Raw genomic sequence first — 22,468 nt, forward strand, 5'->3', positions numbered from 1 at the left:
CTTTTACTTTCACTTTTCCTTTTCCTTTTTATTTATTCTTTACCTTGGACTTTTTGAATCACTTTGTTTTAATTCATTGTTTACTCTTTCATCATTAGGTGACCAGAATTAGATTAATACTTCTATATCGGTAAACTTCGGTCATCTCAAACGCTTCGGTAAATAGTTTACCGGAGCCCTAGTAGAGCACTGTTTACATTTTACTTCTTCCGGCATGGATGAAAGGTATTTAGAGATTCTTAATTAGGACATGAAATATGTTTGATCAATGGGAATTTATACATTCAGAGAACGAAAGTTTATCTAACTCCTCTCATGTAAGGAAAAAGTACCAGTTCGTTGATATTAACGCGCATGTAGAAGTCATTAAACGCGTCAGAACCTTTAAAACCTGCAGTTGATGATCGGGCGTCTATAAAAAGCTTAGGTTCTCCAACCTTTGATTCAGGTTCACCCATCAGACGATGCGTCTCTTTTAAATTGAGCACTCCAAAGAGTACTCTAGGCAATGAATGGAAAGGACGAGAAGATATACAAAGAGACGTGACTTGGATTAAACAATGCAACAAGAATGAGATTATGGAACGAGCAGAAATTTGTATGCGTGAGCTTCAAGCTTATTCGGCCTTCGCAGACAGACTTTCACAGCAAACAAGTGAAATTAAGCAGACGTTATCATCGATAAAAAATACTTTCTTAACATCAGAACAAAAATTAAATGAGTTTTCCCAGACATGTGACACGTTGGGAACTGAAGAGGCATGTTACGTTTGTCTGAATTTATTAGCTTGGTTGTTAACACGTATGGTATAGGAAGCATTTGCCAGACTTGCTGTTGATATTGATCATGGCTTATCGTATTTTGCTCCATTGAAGGAATTGACTCGTGTTTTCCGTCACCCACCGTCAGACTTAGTGTCAAGAAGTTCTTTCCGCGACCATGTTCTTCAAATAAACAAATGTATCCAGTTTTTGGAAGAAAATGTAAGCATTATTTGCCTAATAGTAATGGCTACTAACCGCCGCAGATGGATTTTCAAGAGAGCGATGTTTATTTGACTCAATATAAACGGCTTCTGACTCAAGCATTCACAATGTTTAAAAATCATTTCTTTCGCCTTATCAAAGTAGCTTCTGATCAAATCATACAGAGCGCAAAAACTATGGTATGTAGTTTTGATAATCCATCTTCGTAATTACTAATTATAATTACAGCAAGTAGACAAACAGCTTGAAAGCTCATTGTTCTATTCTCGTTTTAGTGCAATTGCACTTCAGCTTCGACCGTTACTCAGAGAGTTTAAAAAGAGCAGTTCAGAAGACACATCTAATCTTACTGCATTCTATGACTATTATTTACAAACCCGTATGCGCTTGCTTCAGCCTGTTCTAAGCAGTCAGTTAAGGAGTTTTTTCTTGGAAAAATCAATTACCTCTTTTGTATGTGTTTAAAGGTGGAATTACGTGTTAACTCAAGACAGATTCAAAAATCTTTAGCTCTCTTACAGCTTACTTTCTATGACGAAAGCAGGCTGTTTACTGAGTTTTTTGATGAAACAAATGAAAACTTTACGGATTATTGGCAGGAATTGTGTGAAACCTTTTACGAAGGTTCCAGGTCGATGATTCTACGCGAGAAAAACTTGACAGATTTGTGTGAAGTTTGTTCGTACATACGCTCTTTTCAAAGTTCTATCGTCGAGGGCGATCGGGAGGACATCGGTAAAGAACTTGCGACACATCTAAGCCCAGTGGTATCTGAGCTTCAAAATAGAGTGTTATTCCTAGTACAAGCAGCTATTGATTCAGAGATCCAAAATTATACACCAAACGACGAAGATTTATTCCCCAACATAAATAAGGAAGCACAATTGTTTAATTTAGAAAATCTAGGATTAAACGATGCCGAAGAGAAAGTGAACGTAAACGTACCCGAGCGACTTGCGATGGCACAAGGTTGGTACCCTGTTGTTCAAAAATCCTTAATAACTCTATCCAGAATTTATCGTCTCCTTGATGTAAGATGCATAATCATTATAGTTTTTCTCTATGAACTAATCTAATCATCTAGTCTAACGTGTTTGATGATATTGCACTCGAAATCATACACGCTTGCATTGGGTCATTAATGGAAGCTTACAAGTACTTTAGCAATAAGAATGATCCGCAAATTGCCAGACTTTTTTTGATAAAAAATTTTTTGGTTTTGAAGGAGCAATTGAGTTCGTTTGAGATTCAATATGCTCATATTCAAGCTGGTGTCGACTTTAAGAGGATATGGGATAGCGTACGTGAATGGCGCTCAAATCTTCGAGGGATTATACAATTGGTATATGAAACATTTCCTAAATTTATAAATAACATGGTGGATACCCGACAAGAGTTGAACCAACAGCTACGAATCGCAGTAAATGGATATATCGAGTCAGCGGCTGAGTCTATTACAAATGTCTTGAAGGCAGGTGATCCAAAGAGCATTAGTGAATTTTTGCATCAACTGGACAAGGTAGAGGACTTACACGAGCAAATTTCCTCTTACTTAACGGAACCATGGATTGAAGGGCTGCTTTTGCAAGCTGTTTTTGAGGAAATTGCTAGGCATTTCCAAGAGTTTTATAGCACGCTATCCAATGAAGACCTTCGAACTCTGGAGATGAATCTTGGAACTGACCAAAACTTATCAAAAAGCATGGAAGACTACCTGAATGACATAGCTATGCCTTTTCAACGCTTAAACGAATCCAAACATAATGACAGGGCTTAAATACTGAAATGTTTACATATTTTATTTACCTAATTGAGTTCACAAAAATAATAGAGAATGAGATTTATAATGCCTTCTTTTTTTTATGTTTACTGTCATCTGTTATTACTTTATACTTTAGTATTGTCTGATCTTCTATTCCTAAAAATCGTTCACTCACTATAGTCCCAACATTCCATGTGATTATTAGATGATTACTGCGCAGCTCGCTAAGCGTTATTTATATTCAAGTTCTTTGATGAACTTGTCTTTTACCATTCACAAACATGTCTTCTGCATTTGAGAAAGCTGCTGCTGAAGTTAAAGAACTCAAGCAAACTCCTAACAATGATGAGCTCTTACAGGTAAGGATCCTCTGTGACCAGTCAACGAAAGCTAACTGATATTCTTTTAGCTTTATGCTTTGTTCAAGCAAGCTACTGCTGGTGATAACAACACTGAAAAGCCCGGCCTTTTGGATTTGAAGGGTAAATACAAGTGGAATGCTTGGGAAGAGTTAAAGGGTAAATCGAAGGAGGATGCCACGAACGATTATATTGCTTATGTTGAAGAACTCAAAGGCAAGTATGGCTTGAAGTAAATTTCCATTTATGTGAATAGCCTAAGATTTTACCTGGATTCCTACTCCACTGTCTCTAATATAGTGCAAGGCTTTCTTTTCTTGAATACCTAGAAGTGTAATGTATCAAGCTTTTAACGACTTTATTCCAAATAGTCTATGCAAATTAATTTTCTCCAAAGAATACAAGATTTGTAGAGTACACATATTGAATACTTAAAACTGGAAATGTAAAGTGAGTAGTAATTAGAACGCAATGAGAGATTGCGAAACATCTACAATAATAAGAAGGCCAGAGACCATGGTAGTTTCAAAAAATTCATTGTAAAGCGTAACTAACAAAAGTAAACATATAGAAGCCTCAAGCTCGAAATGCAAGGCATCTTCTATCTATAATCTTTAGGGCTTGTCCATATCGACTACGCAGCGGATGCATTTACCCTCATGCATGTGCTCCAAGGCATTGTTAATGGTGTGCAAACTTTCCTCGTGTGTAATGTACTCATCGACCTTGAAGTGGCCTTGGAGGTAATCGTCGACAAAGTTAGGAAGCTCAGTGCGACCCTTGACACCACCAAAAGCAGAGCCTAAAACATGACGACCGGTGACAACCAAGAAAGGTCGGAAATCCAAGGTCTTGCCAGCAGCAGCAACACCAATAACACAAAGCTTGCCCCAGCCTTTGTGGCAGAATTGTAAGGCTTGTAGCATAACAGTAACATTGCCAGTGCAGTCAAAGGCGTAGTCCACACCACCATCAGTCATGTTAATAATGTGCTGAACGATATCGTCAACCGTGGAGGGATTGACAAAATCAGTGGCACCAAATTTCTTAGCAAAAGCTTCCTTTTCAGAATTAATGTCAATGGCAATGATACGCGAGGCACCAGCAGCAACAGCACCCTGCATGGCAGCAAGACCCACACAGCCGCATCCGATAACGGCGACAGTTGAGCCAGGCTCAACCTTGGCAGAATGAGTAGCCGCTCCAAAGCCAGTAGTAATACCACATCCCAACAGACAGACACTACGAAGAGGAGCAGAGTGGGAAATAGCAACAAGAGAAATGTCCGAAACGACAGTATACTGACTAAAGCTTGAACAACCCATATAATGGAGGATTGGCTTTCCGTCAACTGAAAAACGAGAAGTACCATCAGGCATCAAGCCACGACCTTGGGTTTCACGAATTTTGGAACACAGGTTGGTTTTACCGCTGCGACAAAACTTACATTCTTTGCACTCGGGGGTGTAGAGAAGAATGACATGATCGCCAGGACGAACATTTGTAACGTCTTCGCCAATGCTCTCAACAACACCTGCACCTTCATGACCCAAAATAATGGGGAAGGCACCTTCAGGGTCTACACCTGAAAGAGTGTAGGCGTCGGTGTGACAAACAGCCGACCACGAGACTTGAACACGAACTTCATGAGCTTTTGGAGGAGCAACTTCGATACTAAAACAACAGCCACCGCCTCTTCTCATCCCTACGGCAGATGGATGAGAAGCAGTAAGCCAAGGTTAATGATCATGCCACAAATAAAGAAAAAAAAAAAATAGTAAAAGGATGGGTCATTTCGAAATACAGGTCAGATAGTTACTTACTTTTCAATGGACAAAGCATCTCCAGCCTTCCAAGCAACTGCAGCCTACACACCATGGATTAGCATATGCACATGAATGAGAAAATCCGCAACTATGATCAGTCTATCCAACAAAAAGTATTCCAAAGTTCCGTATTTCAAGAATCACCAGTAGATATTAGCTACACTGGAGGTTCTTTTTGTTGCTCCATTTTCTGTTTTCTAGCAGCATGACTTTTTACTTACCTTGCAAGTAATAGACTTTCCTTCAAAAGACATGCTGAAACAGACTTTACCAGACAAGAAAGAAGGTATAATTCAGCTTTATATGGTACGTAAGAAGTTTGAACCTGCTATGCTGACAAACGTCTACTTCATTCTTCAATTGCAGATCCTTGCAAAAAGTAACAGATGATCTGCAGATCATTAGTAATCGTTTATTTATGATCGCCAAGCAAAAAAAGTAAGACTTCTACATGGTTCTAAGATTGGTTTGTAAATGCAATTTCTAAGGATAGGAGAAACTAGAGAAAACCCGTTTTTGTTTGTGGTCTTTTCCTGTGTCCTGAAATAAGTTTGGTGGTGCAATAGATCCAACTGTAAGAGCCGCTACCTCCTTCTTCAGACTTTGGATCTTCCTTTTCAAAGATTTGATAGAACTGAAACAAAAACTTTTCCTAAATTAAAACACATCCAAGCGTATTTCCAACCCTCAACATTCCTAACATCAATTATCATACAAATTATCACACTAACGAGGTTCATTAGAGAGACCTCGCAAGGATCCACAACAGAAAAAAAAAAAAAACACCTTTTCTGCAAAGTGAAGTCGCAAAATGCTACCATATGCAGAATGAAAGCACCGCTTTCATTTCGTTTGAGCCTACGTCTATCTTGTTTGTTTGTTGTTTACGGAGCTTCAATGTCGCTGTATATGACTTATGAGTTGCAACGAAGGATGGAAAAAGAAAAACCGAGTGTGTTCAAGTGCTCTATTTGGTGACTGAAACGATTTCTGGGATCCATGTAGAGACGCGTTTGACCGTACTTTTTTGGCGTAAACAAAACGTTGTTGTTTTTAGGATATTTTATCTTCATCTCTTATATATATTTCCAGTGAAATAGCTGTGCTTTCTTCACTGGTTTGGAAGACGTTGATTCTGTTTTGTTATTAAGGGCTTTCGTATTTTTGGTCGGTGATCTATAATGGGAAACGGTGGTTTTAAGGGCCTTTCTAAGCCTTTTCATCGTATATTCATCAATAAAGAAATGCGTATTCTGATGCTTGGTTTGGATGCTGCTGGCAAAACAAGTATGTCAAAATTAAGATCTCTTTTCCCTGTCATATGAAACTTATCGGACAGGAAAAGAAATGATTTCGGTGGTTTTCACTGTTGTTTTGGGGGGGGTTCTTTTTGGCAATTATTAACACACATGACTGTAGCAATACTTTACAAACTAAAACTCAACCAGAGCGTTGTAACTATACCAACTGTAGGTTTCAATGTCGAGACAGTCACCTACAAAAACATCAGATTCAATGTTTGGGATGTGGGCGGTCAAGATAAAATCCGTCCTCTTTGGCGACACTACTTTACCGGTACAAAAGGCCTCATCTTTGTGGTGGATGCGGCCGATAGCAATCGTCTAGTAGAAGCACGTCAAGAGTTGCATAGAATTATTTCCGACCGTGAAATGCGAGATGCCCTTCTCTTGGTATTTGCCAATAAGCAGGATTTGGGAAATGGTACGAACTCACATGATAGCATATATACTGCTCTTTGTTCCTTTTTTATTCAAAGATCTATTTCATAACGTTTCAAACATACTGTTTACTAACTCATTGTTTAGCTCTTTCACCCCTTCAAATCACAGAAGTTCTCCAGTTAGACAAGTTGAAAGACCGTCTTTGGAACGTTCAGCCAACTTGTGCTTTGACTGGAGACGGCTTACTAGAAGGGTTAGCTTGGCTAAGTCAAAACGCAAAACTCAAGTAAACATTGACTTTTCCGTAAAATTTTTTCCTTCTTTCGTGTCTTCTATCGTTTGGTTTTTTTTTGGCTAAAGCATAACTTGCTTTCTTCTAAATATCGATTTTATGGAACCTATCTTTGTCTTTATACCATCTCCTTTCTCTTATAGCCATATGATATCGTTTCTTTGGAATGTCATTCTTTTTTGGTTGCTTTTTTAATTTTATATTACTTATTTTTTGCATTCCCTTTTGTACTTTATGCGATCGTTTCTATCCTTGGCTTTTTAATCTCAGTCGCGAATATCCTTGCTATACCTGTTCATAGTTCCGTGTATATAATCTGCTCTCAATACCTATTGTTTTTAATTCCACATTCATTTCATTGATAATTTGTTATTATTTTTTTCTTTTAAACCTTTCAAACCTATTTCTTTCCTTCATATTAACATGCCAAACATCATTCTATTTGCCTTCTAGTATTTATCCAAAAAAAAAAATTCTTCATAACTATACAATTTTAGAAAATAACAATTCTTTTAAATTGTTTTTTTGGCATTTTCAATAAACTTTCTGATTTTATCATCATCTTGAATACCTTCCGTTTCCACTCCACTAGAAACATCGACGATCGCAGCATGAGAAGCAGTCAAAGCATCTTGAACATTCTCGGCGGTCAGTCCTCCAGCTAAAACATAAGGAATAGTTATTTGAGAGGCCGCTTTCCAATCAACAGTTTTGCCTAAGCCTCCTGACTGGCCTCCGACAAATGCATCAATGAGAGGAAGAATGTGGTAGTTTGGTGTCATCAGTTCCGATGCATTAGGAGAAAATACCTTAAAAACAGGTTTTTGTAGTTCATTGGCCCATTCTAAAGGCTCTTGTCCGTGCAGCTGGATGATATCAAGATCGACTTCTGACAGTATTTCTTTAATATATTCTATAGGTTGGTTCTTGAACACACCAACTACCAATGGATGAGTAGATTTAGCAATTTTTTGATAATGATAACGGAACCAATCCTTATGTTCTCCCAGTTGGCTTTCCATGCCTCGGTAGTTACGAACGTTAGAATGAGCTAATTGAACAATTTCTTTAGCGACTTGGAGATCCACCCTCCGCTTACTTTTATCAGCGAAAATAAGGCCTATCAAATCGCCTCCTGATTCTATAATCGTTTTAGCGGCTGCAACAGTGCGAGTACCACATACCTTTACAAGGGGCTTAGAAGAAGCATCTGAGCCCTGTTCTTTGGGTGATCCATGAAGAAGCTCCTGTGCAAAGGCAGCAGGATCAGGAGAGCGCATCAACGACTCACCGACGAGGACAGCAGAAACCCCTTGCTTCATGTATAGTTCAACATCGGCTCTGGAGCTGATACCGCTGAGAGCAGCCAAAACAACGTCCTTGGGAACCATGTCAACTAATTTAGAGGTGGTAGATAAGTCTACCTCGAAACTGTGTAAATTACGATTGTTCACACCAATTACCTTGGCACCTAATTTTATAGCAAGTTCCATTTCGCTTGCGCAATTAACTTCAACCAGGGGCTCCATCTCTAAAGATTTAGCAAACTTGTACAGAGATTCCAATTGCTCATAGCTCAACATAGCAACAATTAGCAAGACAGAGTCAGCACCATTTAAACGAGCTTCCATAATTTGATAAGGGTCAATGATGAAATCTTTGCGAAGGATCGCAGGACGGTCCTCAACCTGATCGACAGCACGGCGTGCAACCTGTAAATCATCCAAAGAACCTCTGAACCATTTCGGTTCAGTGAGAACAGAAATAACAGAAGCACCAGCCCTTGCATAAGTCAAGGCTTGTTGGGCAGCATTAGCATAAGGATCAATGTCTCCTTTGGAAGGAGAAGCACGCTTGACCTCAGCCATAAGAGCCGGAGTCGACTTTTTGAGGCGGTCATAGAAGTTAACCATAGGAGGAGCAAGGTTCATTTTTAAATACGTTTGCAAGTCGTTTACGCTATGGCCACGACTATTTTTGCTTTCAGCAATGTCGATGAGACGCTGAGCATGGATCTTGTTGAGAATAGATTGCTTGGGGACATTCTCAGGAGCAGCAGAAGAAAACGAAACCATATTGGAACGTTCCTTCATAGCATCGTTAAAAGCATTGTTTTTTGTAGGCATACTAACATTATTTTCTTCCCAAGTGCCGGCAGTCAGGTTTAAAAAGTTTTGAATATACTCTTTTCCGTATTCGCTGAGAATACTCTCGGGATGGTATTGAACACCTTCGATGGCATACTTTTTATGACGAGCACCCATGATAATACCATTTTCAGTCCAGCTCGTCACTTCCAAGTCGGAAGGAAGCGACTTGATGGTTCCGGCCAAAGAATGGTAACGGGTGACGGAAATTCCCTGAGGGATTCCTTGAAACAGACCTAGACCGTCGTGGTATATTTTTGAAACTTTACCATGGATGATTTCGCCAGCGGATTCGACGTTGCCGCCCATGCTTTCAAAAAGGCATTGTAAGCCCATACATACTCCGAAAATAGGAATCTTTCCAGCGAAACGAGAGATGGCTTCGTTGCAGATGCCACCGTCACGGGCCGGATGACCAGGGCCTGGTGACAGGATGAGCTTCAAGGGATTAATTTGTTCGAGTTCGTCCACAGTGAGTTCATCGTTGCGAATGACCAAAATCGGGTACCTCTTTTCTAAATTCGAAAGATACTGCACGATGTTCCAAGTAAAACTATCGTAATTATCAATCATGACGATGGGACGTTCCGTTTCGCCTTCCAAAACGATTTTAGTTTCGGAAGACTCTTCCTTAGGAACCTCATGTTGAGTCATAGTGCTATGTTGAATGCGTTCAAATGCAAAAAGAAAAAAAAAGTTACCTTTAAGGCCTAAAAAAGCCAATTGCAAAAGACAGAAAGAAAATAGGCAAAGAACAGCTTTTCGTGACTTGGATAGTTTACCATGAAGTGGTTTAACGATAAACATGGCAGTCGAACGAGAGCGAGAAGGGGAAAAGGAGAAAGTGACATGTTGTTTCTTTGGGAATCGAAAAAAATCAAAGGGTTAAAGGACTTTATAGAAGGAAAGGATACAGAAGAGAAACAGAGAGAAGAAGAAAGTAAAGGAAAGGAAAGGAAAGAAAGAGATTACAAAAGGTGAATTGGTGAGAAAAACTTTTTGTTTAAAAAACATTTAATTACAAAAAGATACAGAAAGATTTAGAAGAACCAAATGAAAGGTGGATGGATCAGTTTACAGAAAAAAACCATTTAAGAAAATTAAAAATGATAAAAACGATGAAATGCTTCAATTGATGCAAAAAAACATTAGATAATGGTTAAGATAATCGAGTTGAATCGAGCATAGACGATAAATTCAAGTAAGGGAATGTAATTGGGAAGGGACCAAAAAGGGAATTTAGGCGTTAAGAGCCACAGTGTCAATGCCAACGCAGTCAGAAGATCCATTACCATTGCCGTAGTAGACTTGATAAACTTGCTTATCGCTGGCAACAGGGCAGGCAACAGGGGAAGTGCCGTTCAATTGGAGCTCGTAGCCAATACTTATGACCTTGTTAGCATCGAAGCCTGACAGAGGAGAGCCAGAGGATTGGAAAACAAGAGCTCCATCCTTGTCAAGAGAAGCTGTCTCGTTGTTATGGAGTAATTGAGAGTCCTTGAGGCTGAACTTTCCGTAACCCTCAGCGTTGTCATATTGGCTCAAATAGACGTGACCAGATTGACCAACATAGAATTCATGTAGGTGGACATTAGCGTTACCAGAGTGAATACTCAAAATACCGAATGATTGCTCTGGAGACATGGCCTGCTTAGAAATAGGAGAAGCCAAAGTAGAGGTGGCTCCAAGAAGAGCGAGGAAAACTGAAGAGAAAGACAACTTCATTTTTGTTTTTGAAAATGCTAAAGTGAATATGTTTTTTAAATAGATCAAAAATGCTAAAATGCCAATAAGGATATAAACGATGAATTCTTTTTCGACGTGTTTGTCATTTTGCAAGGAATTCCCAGCCTTTAAATAGCTATTGCAGCTAGAAACCATCCGTCATAGGAATCATTGCATCCTTACGGACCATACCACCAACCGAAGAAGGAAAAACATCAACAAACGTGAAGAACGAACCAAAGGCCGCTTGTCAAGCCATCAGGTATTAACCCGAGTTCAGATGTCAGGCATAACGGTCGGAGCTAGAAGGAGTAAACATCTTTTTGGTGGTGATGACTTCATCATCTGGTGAGTCAAAATCGATGAGCTGTCCTAATTTTCCAAAGTCCGTAGCAACGATGTTTCTATCCCCGCAGGTTACCTTACCGGTCCAACGAACGTACAGCATGAAACTGACATGTATACGATTGGTAATTTAAAAGCTCCTCAAGAGATGTATCAACAACGTGAAAAGGGGGTGGCTCATTATTTGTAATTTTAGAACAGACGTGATGTGAAACAGCAAACATATGTACCGAGCTTCAAACGAATCGCATAACTAGCTGTGGTACCAGAGCTGGCTATCATCCCGCGCAACGCATGATGAGCTAGCTCTGTATGGCAAAACAACGGTATTGCATACAGCAGTGGGGCTTAGATGGAATCCCAGTGCGCTTAACTTTTATGTAAGACAAGTCTCGAGACTGTAAGTGAACCCCACAGAAAGCATGGCTGGAAAGGTTTGTATGGAACGTACGAACGAGGAGTGACATGTTAATTGTTATCGTTACGTCATAGCCGGTTAGATCGTTAAGATTATTGATATTACACAATGACAAAATTGAATTATATTAGCGATTATTAGTTAATGGACATAAAGTTAAAGGATCTTCGCATAATACTAAGTAAACAAAATACTAAAGTGATACAGATAAAAAAGAGTAAGTGAGATTGGAAATGGAAGCATAAGATTATGGAATGAAAAAAATAATTTAAAAATTCACTTAGAAAAGTTTCACGAGTCTACAGTAGAAGACTTTAGGTTGGAAGATTCGATTGGTCTGTCTGGCTTAAGATCGCTTTTCCGTATTCCAGTTCGTGAAGTAGGTACTTGGACATTACTAGCGTCTGACCAATTTACGTATATAAATGATGCAGCTAGAGTTGTTTATTCCATCTGAAATACGAGAAATATACAGCTTGAGAATCCTGCCCTGACACTGAGTCTTAAATTCTACATACTGAATATTACGCATTGCATATAACAATAACGAGTATATTACTTTGAAAGGGAAATGGGGTCAAAAACTGATGATACGTATATTGCTTTGTTTTTGGATAAAGTATAAACATATAGCCCGTCTGTTTTCACCACAATCTTTTCAACTTAGCCAGGTTGCAAGAAGATGGCTTCTAAAAGTCTAAGTCCAAGTCCAAACCCAAGTTCAGAATCAGGGTCAAATCCAAGTTCAGGGTCAAGGTCAAGGTCAAGTTCAATGTCAGGCCCATATAGAGCTTCTGAAATTAGGATAGATGATCTTTACAATTATGAATGGATTTTGACTGGTGTTGATCGTGAATATGACGGTAAGATTATCGTCTATGTCGTCTATGAAAAGGATTCTTCATTCACTAGTAACTATCTCTTCTATGTTCATATTGAAGAGGAAAGACCTTGTTGGCAACTAGTTATGCGTGAAGCTATTTTTGCCTGCTATAGTATTATCTGTCATGGTGGTGATTTTAGGGAAATCAGGTTTCCAGGCATAAGAATCACTAGACGACCTGAATGGTTACGACGTCTTCATTAATGTTACTGAATGACTCTCGAGATGAATGACCATTTTAATGGAGGAATTGTTAAAGAGTGAAAAATTTCAATTTTGTGGTTTAGTAATGGTAGCATTCGTATTGAGAAAGTGTTGCCATACACGATGTTTAATTAAAAATAAAAAATTACTCTTTTCTTAGAATACACAAGGCAGAGAACATACTAAAAGACATTTATTCATTATTTAAAATGTAAGAGAGTTTTCGAATTAAGCAAAAGCATAAAAAATATGCTTGGGTGGTTATCCAATGTATGGTGATATCCTTAAAGACAGAAACGAAAAAGTAAAGAAAAGTCACGAAAAAGATAAATCGAAAACAAAAACGATTTTCATAAGAAAGGTATAGGCAACAAAATCTTTATCATCGTTAAAACTCGAAAGCCTTCATCAATTTTGAAGCTTCTTAAATATCATTGTAGACGTCTATTTATTTAGAGTGATTTCTTGAAAAGAACGCCTTGATAAGGATTCATATGAATAGTATTTTCCTTGATTTCTAGATCCTCATAGTTGTTCAAAAGTACTTGGAATCCTTTCATATTCAAAGGACATTCATAAGAGACAGCGTTTCCAGTAAAGTTTAAAATGACTGCCAATTTGGTTTTTTCAGATTCACGAACAAAGGCTACTATGGATGGGTCTTCTTCGGAAAGTAATTCAAAGGAGCCGTAGACCACAGCATCCTTCATGGCTTTTCGATAACCAAGAGCTGCTGACCAAAAAGAATAGACACTCTCAGGCTTGCCTACTTGAGTAGAAGCGTTCCATTCTTTATAGTCGTCCGTCACTCTCATCCAAGGCTTGACGCCTTTTGCGCAAAATCCACCGTTGGGTGAACTGTCCCAGTGCATAGGCGTACGACCATTGTCACGTGCTCTTTTGTTAACAATGTCCATAGTCTTCTCAATTTCTTCTTGAGTAGGATTGCCGCTCATAAAGAGCTTCCAAAAATTTTGTGTTTCCACATCTACGTATTCAGAGACGGGCCATTCCCGGGGAATGTTAGCAAGTGCCAGTTCTTGACCTTGGTAAACAAAAGGTGTGCCGCCTTGAAACACAATGAAGAGGGACATAAGTTTGGAGCTATGCGCTCTGTGTTCGGGAGAATCCGACAAGTAACGCGAAACAGTTCGAGGCTGATCATGATTTTCGATAAAGCTGGCATTCCAACCTCCTCCTGTTAAATATACAGACTGCCATTTCTTGAGAGACTGCTTTAGGTCCGAAAGCTTCCATGTGCCCTCAACATATTTGTGCTTTCCACGAACCAAATCCAAACTGACCAAGTCGAACTGGAAAATCATGGTAAGTTCGCGACGATCAGCTCCAACAACACGAAGAACTTCCTCCGTATCTTCGACGTGAGGCATTTCACCAACAGAAAAGGCGTTGTATTCATGGAGGATTTGACCAATCTCTTTCAAATATTCATGGATTCGAGGACCATTAGCATAGTACTGGTAGCCCATTTGGTATTCGTATCGATCATCCGTCACAGGAGCATCTGGAAATGTTTGGTCCTTACTGATCATATTGATGACATCCAAGCGAAAACCATCGACTCCACGATCTAGCCAGTAGCGAACAATATCATGAACTGCTTTACGCAGTTCTTGACTTTCCCAATTGATATCGGGTTGCTCGGGGGCCCAAAGATGCAAATAGTATTCTTGGGTAGTCTCATCCCAATCCCAAGCAGAAGTGTCAAAGTAGCTTCTCCAGTTGTTGGGAGGAAGTCTCTTGCCATCTTGATCGTATTTGGCAGGTCTCCAGATGTACCAATCTCGTTTAGGGTTCGTTTTGGAGGAGCGAGACTCCTTAAACCAAGCATGTTGATCCGATGTATGGTTAAGAACCAAATCCATAACAAGCTTCATACCACGCTTATGCAATTCCTTTGATAGGACGTCTATATCTTGTAGAGATCCATAACGTGAGTCAATCTCTTTGTAGTCAGACACATCGTAACCCATATCCTTGAGAGGTGATGGATAAATAGGCGAGAGCCAAACTGATTCAACATTCAAGTCTTTCAAGTAATCTAACTTTGACAGTATACCCTGTAAGTCACCAAAGCCATCTCCGTTGTCGTCTTTGAAAGATGCTGGATAAATCTGGTACACAGAGGTTTCTCTCCACCAGGCAGGCTGAATCTTTTCGCTGGGCACAACTTTCATCTTGAACTTTTTTTTGAGTATGGTGAAAGTTGAATATGAATGTGCTCTGATCGTAATTCTGTAAGACTGGGCAAAACGTCAATAATCTCGCAATTTTGTTGTCGTTACGAATGTCGTTAAATGACTGATAAGCTTGTCAATGAACTCCGAAAAAGAAAGTCAAGATGGCTGTTACACGCAAGTTGTTTCTTCATGATCATTTTGAATACATGCTATGAAACTTTTTTAGAGTTTCTAAACAAACAATCATGTATAGCTTTTATTGTATATATCAAAAACTATAATTCATTGATGGAAACTCTATTATCATAACAATGTAACAAACTCTCATTTGTCGCAACTTGGATCTTTTGGATACAAAGAAAGTATACTCACCAGATGGATGGTATTCCCTTACTCTTGCTGATGAACCATAGCGGTATATTGCATTCTTTGAAGGTTCATCCATAAATCAAAAGAAAAAATACGACAGCAAATCTTAGACTACTATGAGAATAAAAATCAATCATTCTATATACGAAGGCACGAAAACAATCTCCAAAGGAATCTTTATCTGATGAATATGGAAACAATCTACGTCATGGAGGAGTCTTAATATTACTAAATATTAAGGTTTTTTATAGTTTTAAGGAGTATATTTAAAGACATTGTCATATAAGTAATTCTCACGGGTTATTAGAATAAGTATTGAAATGAAATAATAACTACAATTGTAGGATTGTATACTTTGATTGGACTTGTTGTACTATATATATGGATGATAGTAATGTCCAGGGATCTGGTTAACTGTATTGAAAATGTATACGCTCTTGTGCCTACAGTCAGAATCTTCAGATTTAACAATGCAAATGCTTTACCTATACATATAGAGCAGCATATACGAAACTGACAGGGAAGCCCAATATTATTCACGTAAAGCTAATTAAACAAGATATTTAGTGATCCAATAGTATTCTATACTATAAAGCTGAGGTCAGGGAATGCTAATGATGGTTAGGAAGAGGCGGTGTTTCATATTATAATATAGCCAGCAAAGGATGCCCGTTTTAATCTCTCGGTGGTGTAAGTATGAATTCCTCTGACTGAGCGTATATTTCGTCAAAGTTCTCAGGGCTTCTCATATTGATGCGGTAACCTCCATCAATAGGCCAATCGGTAGTGTCAATAGTATAGCTGCCGTCTGGTACAGAAAGCGTTGTTATAAACTTGTTAATTGGAGGATACCTAATGTAATTGCTCAAATACAGTTGAGCGACTTTTGGATCTTCATCGACAAAATTCCATTTAACCGTGTGTTCCTCACCAGTTTTCCATTCTTCAAATGGGGAAGGAATGTTGATTTGTATAGCCATAGAATAGGCGATGAAAGCAAAAGATGCAACTTTTGGTAACATCATATTGGATGAATTATTAATAGACGTAAAAAGAAAATTCAAGTCCGAAAAGAAAGCCCAAACAGTGTCTTTGAAATATAAATCATAAACTTTTGTGAGCCACGTATAAACTTCCAAAGTAAAACAACAATTCTTTCAAAGAGAAATAGAAGAAGTTTGACCGAAGCAACTCAGGACAAGTTTTTTTCTATTGTCCTTTAAGCCTAGTAAGAAGAAAGGCAAAAATTGAACAAAAGGAGTAGAGTTTTTGATATTCACTTAGCTGCTGCCTTTTTGGTGAATGGATGCGTAAAGTGGGAGTGTTCTATTTATAACCAAATCATGATCCCATAGTCTTGTAAACAAACAATTAACTTCACACAACATATAAACAAACACCTTGTTGAGAACATGTTGTTGTGAATGGAGTAATGAAGTAAGGAAACTGGGTCCTTTGTTTACACAGTACAAACCATAAACATAACCTCAATATAAACAAACAAAAATTTGGGAATCAAACAAGCATTGGTAGTTTGAAATGAATAGAACCTGCAGTATCAATGATCATTTCAATCATTGTCAAAGTGGTTTTGCTTTGCTTATAGAATCATTCTATAACATTGTACAGGAATCATTGTTGGGTAATCAGCCAAAGAGAATTCATTGCAAAGTATAAGTGAAGAAATCATTTGTTAAGCAAAAGAAAATGCTCATTCCAAAAGCAACTTGGTAAAAAAGTATTGAGAGTGTTACATAAGTAAAGTACGTAAAAACCGAATCAACCGTCAGTACCAAGCAGCAATCATCATTTAGCCTTTCTTCCGCTTGACTAAACGCTTCAATCAAAATAAATCTCTTCCCAAAGAACAAATAAAGAGAAATTGACAATTAAACGATATGTTTCATGCATAGGCTTCAAGTCGAACCCAGAGCGATTGCTTAAAAGGCATCCATGTTACCGCTACATCACTGATGCAACATTTCAAGGTGCGTGGCCTATAAATATTCTGAGCAAGAAAAATGCCTTTACTTTACGAAAACGAAAACGAAGTGGTGAGCAGGTAGGCCAAGGTAAATACTTTACTAACGCATGCTTATTCAAGTAAAAACAAGGTATTACAAATTTTCCAAGTCGATGTTTACACAAATGGAAAAATCATTGAAATGTTCTTTGACAGTTTTGTTATAAACGAGAGATTGTCAAACGATCTCTCCAAGACAAAACGACTCAATTAACTTGTCCTTTAATTGCCCAGGCTTACACTTTGGTTAAGAAAGCCCAAAAAGTTGGGCTGTTCTGGGAATCGAACCCAGGACCACCATCACCCTAAGATGGTATCATACCACTAGACCAAACGGCCAAACCATGTATTTGGGCGGTTTTGCTCAATTCATCACCTATAGAGGCTCTCGTTTGAGCTAAACATTGTAGCCAGTCTTGTAAACAAACAGTGTCTAGCAAAAAGAATGAATAAAGAATAAAGAAAAATAAAAAGAAAATTTATTGTTTCCTTCTACAGGTGTTATTAATACTGAGCACGTTCGCTTGGTTAGGGAAGAGGGATAGGATTGTAATTAAACAGTATATATAAGATATAAAGAAATAATACAAGGGAAATTGGTAAGCGAAAGGCATTCAAAAGGTAGACCAGGATCCCGCTTCCTGCTCCCTTTTTCCCGCTGAAAATTTATCATTCCATTCCTTAATAACATTATCGGTTTAACTCAAGTTCAATGGATGCTCAGCGAAATACTCCTCCAGAGTGGTCAGCTTACCCCGGGCATTGGCTGCTGTCTGTGTCACCAACTCCTTTGTTTGCGGCCCATAATATCCAAAATCCTGGATGTACAGCAGCATGTGTACTAAATAATCAGCCATGGTTGATGGCAGAAAGTTGCGGAAGACTTCTTCTGGAAGCTGTTTGTAGATCACTGTTTTCCCTGAGCTTTTACTCATAATCTGTGCAATTTCTTCCATCGTGTATGTCTTAGTAGCGCCAGCAAGAACCTTGCCTTCAAACTCGTCAGGATTGGCAAGTATGGTTGCAACAAATTTGCCAGCTTCCTCAACGTTGATGAGTGGTAGTTCTGTATAGGGAGCGACGATATTGGCCAGCGCATAGGTACCATCCCCAACGGGGAACGGCTTCATGATTGAGCTGAAATTCTGCATGAAACAACCGGCAGCGAAGAATGAGCTTTTTATAGGTAATGTTCTGATGTAGTCCTCAACCTCCGCTTTGCAATCGAAATGACGACCCTTGTCGTATTTACCACCGGAAACGCGAGCAATGTGGAAGAGGGTGCTGTATATGAGGTATTGTGCTCCAACAGCCACAGCTGCATTGGCGATTTCCTTGCCCTGAGACAGTTCTCGCTCCTCGAGCCGCTCATCGTAGATGGTCGCTGTGGTAGAAAAGACAGTGTGAGCCCCTTCAAGAACTCGTTTCAGAGACGAGACGTCGTCCGCATCGCCCTGGACAACTTGGACTTTGCCCGTTTGTTGGAGAGCTTGCGCTGATGGTTTGGAGATATCTCGAGTGACAGCTCGAACGTGGTATTCATTGACGAGGAAAGGGTCGTTGATGACCTGTTTAATCACAGACCCGCCTTGATTGCCCGTCGCACCAAAGACGACGAGGAGTTTACTCATGGTATGCGAGGTGGTCAAAGGCTTGAGGTGTAGTAGAATTGAAAGCTGGTTTATTTTATTGTAACTGTTGTATCAAGTGTACCGAAGAAGAATAATTTTAGATTGGAAAAGAATCTTTTCAGAATTAACTTGCAGATCTTGTAATATACATTGACGTAAGCAAAAGAGGCAAAACAAAGTAAGCAAAAATATAACTGTGGAAGAGTCGTATACCCGAGCTTGTCGTCAGCCTTGTCGACATCCTCAATGGCTAAGCTTGATCTGATAAATTTTATATCTGTACGAGACTTTTTTTGTAGGGACTTTAGGGACAAAGATAAATGAGAAGCAAAGAAAAAAGAGTCATGGCAGTAACCCACGTATTTATATAACGTATACATTGTTTTGAAGAGTAACCTTTGATATATTGTCATAGAAGTAACTCTCACGTTTTATGAGAAGAAATATCGACCAGAAATAATAAGTACGATTGTATGTTTTAGTTGGACGACTTGGTACTACGTAGAAGAATAGTTAACTAAATTGAAAGCGTTTCGATGATCTTATTTAGCCACAACAGTCGAATCTTCCAATTTGTTCAAATCACATTTTCTAATGCTTTGTTTACTATTTGTAATATTATATTTCTTTAGTCTTATGTTATTTGTTAATATTATAAAGTATGCTCTTATGATAGTGTACAGTAATGACTATCATATTAACAAGACACCTTTCGTGACATGACAGCCATTGTCTTGCTCTCGATGAGATATATAATCATGAAGGGGGAAACAGAAATATTCCTAACTTAACAACATAGCACAATATGTCTAAGAAAGCTTGTGAAATATGGGTGGGAGATGTTAGGGATTATAAAGCGGCTTTGAGACTTTCGCGTGAAGATGGCGAGAGAATCATCGTCTACGATTTTTTTGGTACTACCACGAGAAACTATCTCTTCTGGATCGATTTTGAAGATGAAAGACCTTACTGGCAACTCGTTGCGCGTGATGCTATTCTCGTTTGCTATAATATAATCTGTCAAGGTGGTGAATTTACAGAAATTAGCTTTCCTGGTCTTGTAGTTACTAGAAGACCTGATGAGTTACAAGATCTCCATGATTGATGTTCATGGAAGAATCTACCTCAAAGGATCTTATTAATTGAGTGACATAATTGGATCGGAATTATATACACCAAGTCCATAATGTGTTCAAGCAAGTGCTAGCTTCGTGCATCAAAGTCATATACAAGAATGTGCGAAATGGCTAAAGATTTGAATAGTCGGATTATGCAAATGAATGATATAAACGAAGCACATCAACAAAAACAAAAGACGACTCGAATAAAGATCAATGAAAATTGCATTCCATGAAGGAAATCTCGATACTTTTAAAACAAAGAACAAAGCGTATAGACGAGAAAAAGCTGGAAAATATCTACAGAGACTCAATAAGCAGGTTCTATAACACATAGTTCACTAACTAAGTTGCAGAATAAGCGAGTTATTTGACTCCACGAACCAATCTTGTTATATCAACAGTTAATATACTAGCTTTTATATTTTTAAATAGTGAAAAAATGTTTTACTTTCAATTAGCCATTGTATTTCTCTTGTTGTTTGGACTAATACTTGCTTGTCTACTTGTCTTAATTCAGGTAACGCTGTAGATTATATACTCTTTATTGTTATCATTGTTAAGCATTGCATCATAGCATGAAAACTTTGCAATTAACAAATACTAACAAAAGATTCCTAACTCATATTTGCGATACTTCGCACTACTGCGCAACTTTTCTATCGTGAGATAGCGCTCATTACGTAAAAGTCAAAGTTACAGTTGTTACTTCGAGGCTGTGCATATAAACAAAAAGGAAAATTCGCATTTTCCAATTCAGCTCTTAACTAATACTTCCTTTCAACTATTTTTCTTCTAGATTTTTTAAATACGTCCCTAATCAACTTGTAAGCATGTATTTAACGCGTGAAGGGTTACCTGAAGGATGGGTCGCCCAATGGGATTCTCAGTACAAGTGCTACTTTTACGTGAATGAAAAATCTGAAAATCCTACGCCTCAATGGGAATGTCCTGTTCAAGGATTAAATCTTCCTCCACCTTCTTCTTCTCCAAAGGAAACCCCTACTGGAGAGCGTGGATTGTTAGATAAACTCCGACCAAATCATCACAGCCAACCAACATATACCCAAAATAATAATCAGCATTCATCTTCTGGACTGTTTTCGAACCCTCTAGTTAACAAGGTAGGTGGCTTCGTGGCGGGTGGTTTGGCTGCTAAGGCTCTAGAAAGCGTTATGAAACACCATCATAGTGATGATCATCGCCCTCAGCAGGGTGCTGTTCCTTCGGCTGTTGGTAGTGGTAATGGTGCAAACTTCTTGTCTAATATGGAGCGACCCAACGACTCTCTTTCTGGGAAACCTAGTTCCGGCTTTGGCGCAGGAGGTCCTGCTAACTTTCAGGAAGGATTTGGCGGTCACGGCCATCATGGGCATCATGGTGGGTTTGGTGCTCCTGAAGGTCCTGGTGGATTCGGTGGTTCTGGTGGATTCGATGGTCCTGGTAGATTCGATGGTCCCGGTGGATTCAATAGTCCTGGTAGATTCGATAGTCCTGGTGGATTCGGTGGTCCTGGTGGATTCGATGGTCCCGGTGGATTCAATAGTTATGGAAATGATATGGGGCGTTTCGGCGGTCCCGGTGGTTTTGATGGAGGTCGTCGTTCTGATTGGTAATTTCATTCAAATATTATTATTGAAATGGATTCCTTGTCATCGGGAAACACGTTGGAAAAACCTTGCTTTTCCACTCTTACGCTATTATAGAATTTAAGTAATATATAGATGTACATATTCCAGTCTACGCATTTGAGCACCTCTATATTTGTGCTACTATTTTAATGCTATACTCAAATACACACCGCCAAGATTTTTGCATACGGCCTCCTTTTGAAAGAATTTATGAAACGTTTGATACCTTAAGTTGAATCACTAATTGCCTTGTTTTGTAATTTTGGAAACTTTACATGGTCTTACATGGTCTTTTGAAACTCGAACAAAGATCGTTCACTTGGTGATACGACAGAAGCAAACTTGATATCCTTTCATTTTGAAGCATTCTCATTCGAGTATTGGTTTGGTCTTGTGCTTTATTCATTCTTTTTTTTAAATATTATCGTAATGTTTATTTTATATTCTTCCTTATGTGTCAAGCGACTATTGTTGTGATTATGAACAATGTATGCTAACTTTTTTGAGGTGCTTATACATACACAGTTATCCCTACTGTCGAATCGTTTAAAGTCTTAGTAATGATCCTACAAGAATATAGACAAAATTCACCGTTGATGCTTTCGCTATACAATCCACCTATTTAAGATACTGAAAATTTTCCGTTTAATCAATCTGAGCGTTGCTGATGAACATCGTTTTTGGCAAAATGCACCAAATTAATTGAAAAACACTACTCATAATTTATTGGCATATTTTGCTTAAATAACTATTCCTTTTATACATTAGGATGCAATTAAAGTTTTGGCTTCTAGTTTGTGCAGCATTATGTGCTGGAGGTATTCTTGGCTGTTGTGCATTAAAATATCTCTTTTATATAGTATAC

At 38.6% G+C, this 22,468-nt stretch overlaps 14 protein-coding genes, 1 non-coding gene and 1 pseudogene across 16 annotated transcripts; 7 read left to right on the top strand and 9 right to left on the bottom strand.

Annotated features, from left to right (window-relative positions):
- Window positions 1-212: 212 nt before the first annotated feature.
- Window positions 213-2,882, top strand: SPOG_01842 (transport complex subunit Cog3). Its single transcript, XM_013166946.1, has 7 exons — window positions 213-317; window positions 361-759; window positions 814-984; window positions 1,029-1,166; window positions 1,216-1,440; window positions 1,482-2,018; window positions 2,072-2,882. The coding sequence occupies exons 1-7, from the start codon at window positions 258-260 to the stop codon at window positions 2,762-2,764; spliced, it is 2,223 nt and encodes a 740-aa protein (XP_013022400.1). The 5' UTR covers window positions 213-257; the 3' UTR covers window positions 2,765-2,882.
- A 109-nt stretch (window positions 2,883-2,991) lies between these two features.
- On the top strand, window positions 2,992-3,551 carry SPOG_01843 (acyl-coenzyme A binding protein). Its single transcript, XM_013166947.1, has 2 exons — window positions 2,992-3,108; window positions 3,159-3,551. Exons 1-2 carry the CDS (start codon window positions 3,031-3,033, stop codon window positions 3,342-3,344), a joined length of 264 nt encoding a protein of 87 aa, XP_013022401.1. The 5' UTR covers window positions 2,992-3,030; the 3' UTR covers window positions 3,345-3,551.
- An 84-nt stretch (window positions 3,552-3,635) lies between these two features.
- Window positions 3,636-5,300, bottom strand: SPOG_01844 (glutathione-dependent formaldehyde dehydrogenase). Its single transcript, XM_013166948.1, has 3 exons — window positions 5,156-5,300; window positions 4,932-4,975; window positions 3,636-4,782 (listed from the first exon to the last, which is right to left on the bottom strand). The coding sequence occupies exons 1-3, from the start codon at window positions 5,186-5,188 to the stop codon at window positions 3,723-3,725; spliced, it is 1,137 nt and encodes a 378-aa protein (XP_013022402.1). The 5' UTR covers window positions 5,189-5,300; the 3' UTR covers window positions 3,636-3,722.
- A 415-nt stretch (window positions 5,301-5,715) lies between these two features.
- On the top strand, window positions 5,716-7,257 carry SPOG_01845 (ADP-ribosylation factor). The gene is made up of 3 exons (XM_013166949.1): window positions 5,716-6,221; window positions 6,354-6,656; window positions 6,761-7,257. The coding sequence occupies exons 1-3, from the start codon at window positions 6,116-6,118 to the stop codon at window positions 6,904-6,906; spliced, it is 555 nt and encodes a 184-aa protein (XP_013022403.1). The 5' UTR covers window positions 5,716-6,115; the 3' UTR covers window positions 6,907-7,257.
- Window positions 7,258-7,367: 110 nt separating this feature from the next.
- SPOG_01846 (anthranilate synthase component II) lies at window positions 7,368-9,709 on the bottom strand (the record flags this gene model as incomplete). Its single annotated transcript, XM_013166950.1, has 1 exon — window positions 7,368-9,709. One exon carries the CDS (start codon window positions 9,707-9,709, stop codon window positions 7,421-7,423), a length of 2,289 nt encoding a protein of 762 aa, XP_013022404.1. The 3' UTR covers window positions 7,368-7,420.
- A 272-nt stretch (window positions 9,710-9,981) lies between these two features.
- Window positions 9,982-12,823, top strand: SPOG_01849 (uncharacterized protein). The gene has a single exon (XM_013166953.1). It carries the CDS (start codon window positions 12,226-12,228, stop codon window positions 12,628-12,630), a length of 405 nt encoding a protein of 134 aa, XP_013022407.1. The 5' UTR covers window positions 9,982-12,225; the 3' UTR covers window positions 12,631-12,823.
- On the bottom strand, window positions 10,137-11,001 carry SPOG_01847 (uncharacterized protein). The gene has a single exon (XM_013166951.1). The coding sequence runs from the start codon at window positions 10,934-10,936 to the stop codon at window positions 10,295-10,297; it is 642 nt and encodes a 213-aa protein (XP_013022405.1). The 5' UTR covers window positions 10,937-11,001; the 3' UTR covers window positions 10,137-10,294.
- SPOG_01848 (uncharacterized protein) lies at window positions 11,064-11,549 on the bottom strand (the record flags this gene model as incomplete). The annotated part of the gene is made up of 1 exon (XM_013166952.1): window positions 11,064-11,549. The coding sequence occupies exon 1, from the start codon at window positions 11,226-11,228 to the stop codon at window positions 11,064-11,066; it is 165 nt and encodes a 54-aa protein (XP_013022406.1). The 5' UTR covers window positions 11,229-11,549.
- On the bottom strand, window positions 12,809-15,191 carry SPOG_01850 (maltase alpha-glucosidase Mal1). Its single transcript, XM_013166954.1, has one exon. It carries the CDS (start codon window positions 14,826-14,828, stop codon window positions 13,083-13,085), a length of 1,746 nt encoding a protein of 581 aa, XP_013022408.1. The 5' UTR covers window positions 14,829-15,191; the 3' UTR covers window positions 12,809-13,082.
- Window positions 15,192-15,874: 683 nt separating this feature from the next.
- SPOG_01851 (developmentally Regulated MAPK Interacting protein) lies at window positions 15,875-16,225 on the bottom strand (the record flags this gene model as incomplete). The annotated part of the gene is made up of 1 exon (XM_013166955.1): window positions 15,875-16,225. One exon carries the CDS (start codon window positions 16,223-16,225, stop codon window positions 15,875-15,877), a length of 351 nt encoding a protein of 116 aa, XP_013022409.1.
- Window positions 16,226-17,106: 881 nt separating this feature from the next.
- On the bottom strand, window positions 17,107-17,177 carry SPOG_16189 (annotated as a pseudogene). Its single transcript has one exon. The product of its transcript is annotated as a tRNA-OTHER (tRNA).
- A 44-nt stretch (window positions 17,178-17,221) lies between these two features.
- On the top strand, window positions 17,222-17,437 carry SPOG_01852 (uncharacterized protein; the record flags this gene model as incomplete). Its single annotated transcript, XM_013166956.1, has 2 exons — window positions 17,222-17,262; window positions 17,305-17,437. 2 exons carry the CDS (start codon window positions 17,222-17,224, stop codon window positions 17,435-17,437), a joined length of 174 nt encoding a protein of 57 aa, XP_013022410.1.
- Window positions 17,438-17,490: 53 nt separating this feature from the next.
- SPOG_16190 lies at window positions 17,491-17,562 on the bottom strand. Its single transcript has one exon. It is a non-coding gene; the product is annotated as a tRNA-Pro (tRNA).
- A 359-nt stretch (window positions 17,563-17,921) lies between these two features.
- SPOG_01853 (NmrA family protein) lies at window positions 17,922-18,854 on the bottom strand (the record flags this gene model as incomplete). The annotated part of the gene is made up of 1 exon (XM_013166957.1): window positions 17,922-18,854. One exon carries the CDS (start codon window positions 18,852-18,854, stop codon window positions 17,922-17,924), a length of 933 nt encoding a protein of 310 aa, XP_013022411.1.
- A 723-nt stretch (window positions 18,855-19,577) lies between these two features.
- SPOG_01854 (uncharacterized protein) lies at window positions 19,578-20,435 on the top strand. Its single transcript, XM_013166958.1, has one exon. It carries the CDS (start codon window positions 19,660-19,662, stop codon window positions 19,957-19,959), a length of 300 nt encoding a protein of 99 aa, XP_013022412.1. The 5' UTR covers window positions 19,578-19,659; the 3' UTR covers window positions 19,960-20,435.
- Window positions 20,436-20,745: 310 nt separating this feature from the next.
- Window positions 20,746-21,588, top strand: SPOG_01855 (uncharacterized protein; the record flags this gene model as incomplete). Its single annotated transcript, XM_013166959.1, has 1 exon — window positions 20,746-21,588. Exon 1 carries the CDS (start codon window positions 20,806-20,808, stop codon window positions 21,586-21,588), a length of 783 nt encoding a protein of 260 aa, XP_013022413.1. The 5' UTR covers window positions 20,746-20,805.
- Window positions 21,589-22,468: the final 880 nt, after the last annotated feature.

The sequence above is a fragment of the Schizosaccharomyces cryophilus genome (genome assembly GCF_000004155.1).
Source record: "Schizosaccharomyces cryophilus OY26 unplaced genomic scaffold supercont4.2, whole genome shotgun sequence".
NCBI classification, from domain to species: domain Eukaryota; kingdom Fungi; phylum Ascomycota; class Schizosaccharomycetes; order Schizosaccharomycetales; family Schizosaccharomycetaceae; genus Schizosaccharomyces; species Schizosaccharomyces cryophilus.

Bases quoted from the DNA above. Each gene is read 5' to 3' on its own strand.
- SPOG_01842 (XM_013166946.1), top strand. From the start codon at position 258: ATGTTTGATCAATGGGAATTTATACATTCAGAGAACGAAAGTTTATCT. The intron at 1,167-1,215 runs GTATGTAGTTTT...TTATAATTACAG, and splicing joins TACAGAGCGCAAAAACTATG to CAAGTAGACAAACAGCTTGA. The intron at 1,441-1,481 runs GTATGTGTTTAA...AACTCAAGACAG, and splicing joins AAAAATCAATTACCTCTTTT to ATTCAAAAATCTTTAGCTCT.
- SPOG_01843 (XM_013166947.1), top strand. From the start codon at position 3,031: ATGTCTTCTGCATTTGAGAAAGCTGCTGCTGAAGTTAAAGAACTCAAG. The intron at 3,109-3,158 runs GTAAGGATCCTC...ATATTCTTTTAG, and splicing joins ACAATGATGAGCTCTTACAG to CTTTATGCTTTGTTCAAGCA.
- SPOG_01844 (XM_013166948.1), bottom strand. From the start codon at position 5,188: ATGTCTTTTGAAGGAAAGTCTATTACTTGCAAG. The intron at 4,976-5,155 runs GTAAGTAAAAAG...CATGGTGTGTAG, and splicing joins GAAAGTCTATTACTTGCAAG to GCTGCAGTTGCTTGGAAGGC. The intron at 4,783-4,931 runs GTAAGTAACTAT...CTGTTGTTTTAG, and splicing joins GATGCTTTGTCCATTGAAAA to TATCGAAGTTGCTCCTCCAA.
- SPOG_01845 (XM_013166949.1), top strand. From the start codon at position 6,116: ATGGGAAACGGTGGTTTTAAGGGCCTTTCTAAGCCTTTTCATCGTATA. The intron at 6,222-6,353 runs GTATGTCAAAAT...ACATGACTGTAG, and splicing joins GGATGCTGCTGGCAAAACAA to CAATACTTTACAAACTAAAA. The intron at 6,657-6,760 runs GTACGAACTCAC...CTCATTGTTTAG, and splicing joins TAAGCAGGATTTGGGAAATG to CTCTTTCACCCCTTCAAATC.
- SPOG_01847 (XM_013166951.1), bottom strand. From the start codon at position 10,936: ATGGTTTCTAGCTGCAATAGCTATTTAAAGGCTGGGAATTCCTTGCAA.
- SPOG_01849 (XM_013166953.1), top strand. From the start codon at position 12,226: ATGGCTTCTAAAAGTCTAAGTCCAAGTCCAAACCCAAGTTCAGAATCA.
- SPOG_01850 (XM_013166954.1), bottom strand. From the start codon at position 14,828: ATGAAAGTTGTGCCCAGCGAAAAGATTCAGCCTGCCTGGTGGAGAGAA.
- SPOG_01854 (XM_013166958.1), top strand. From the start codon at position 19,660: ATGTCTAAGAAAGCTTGTGAAATATGGGTGGGAGATGTTAGGGATTAT.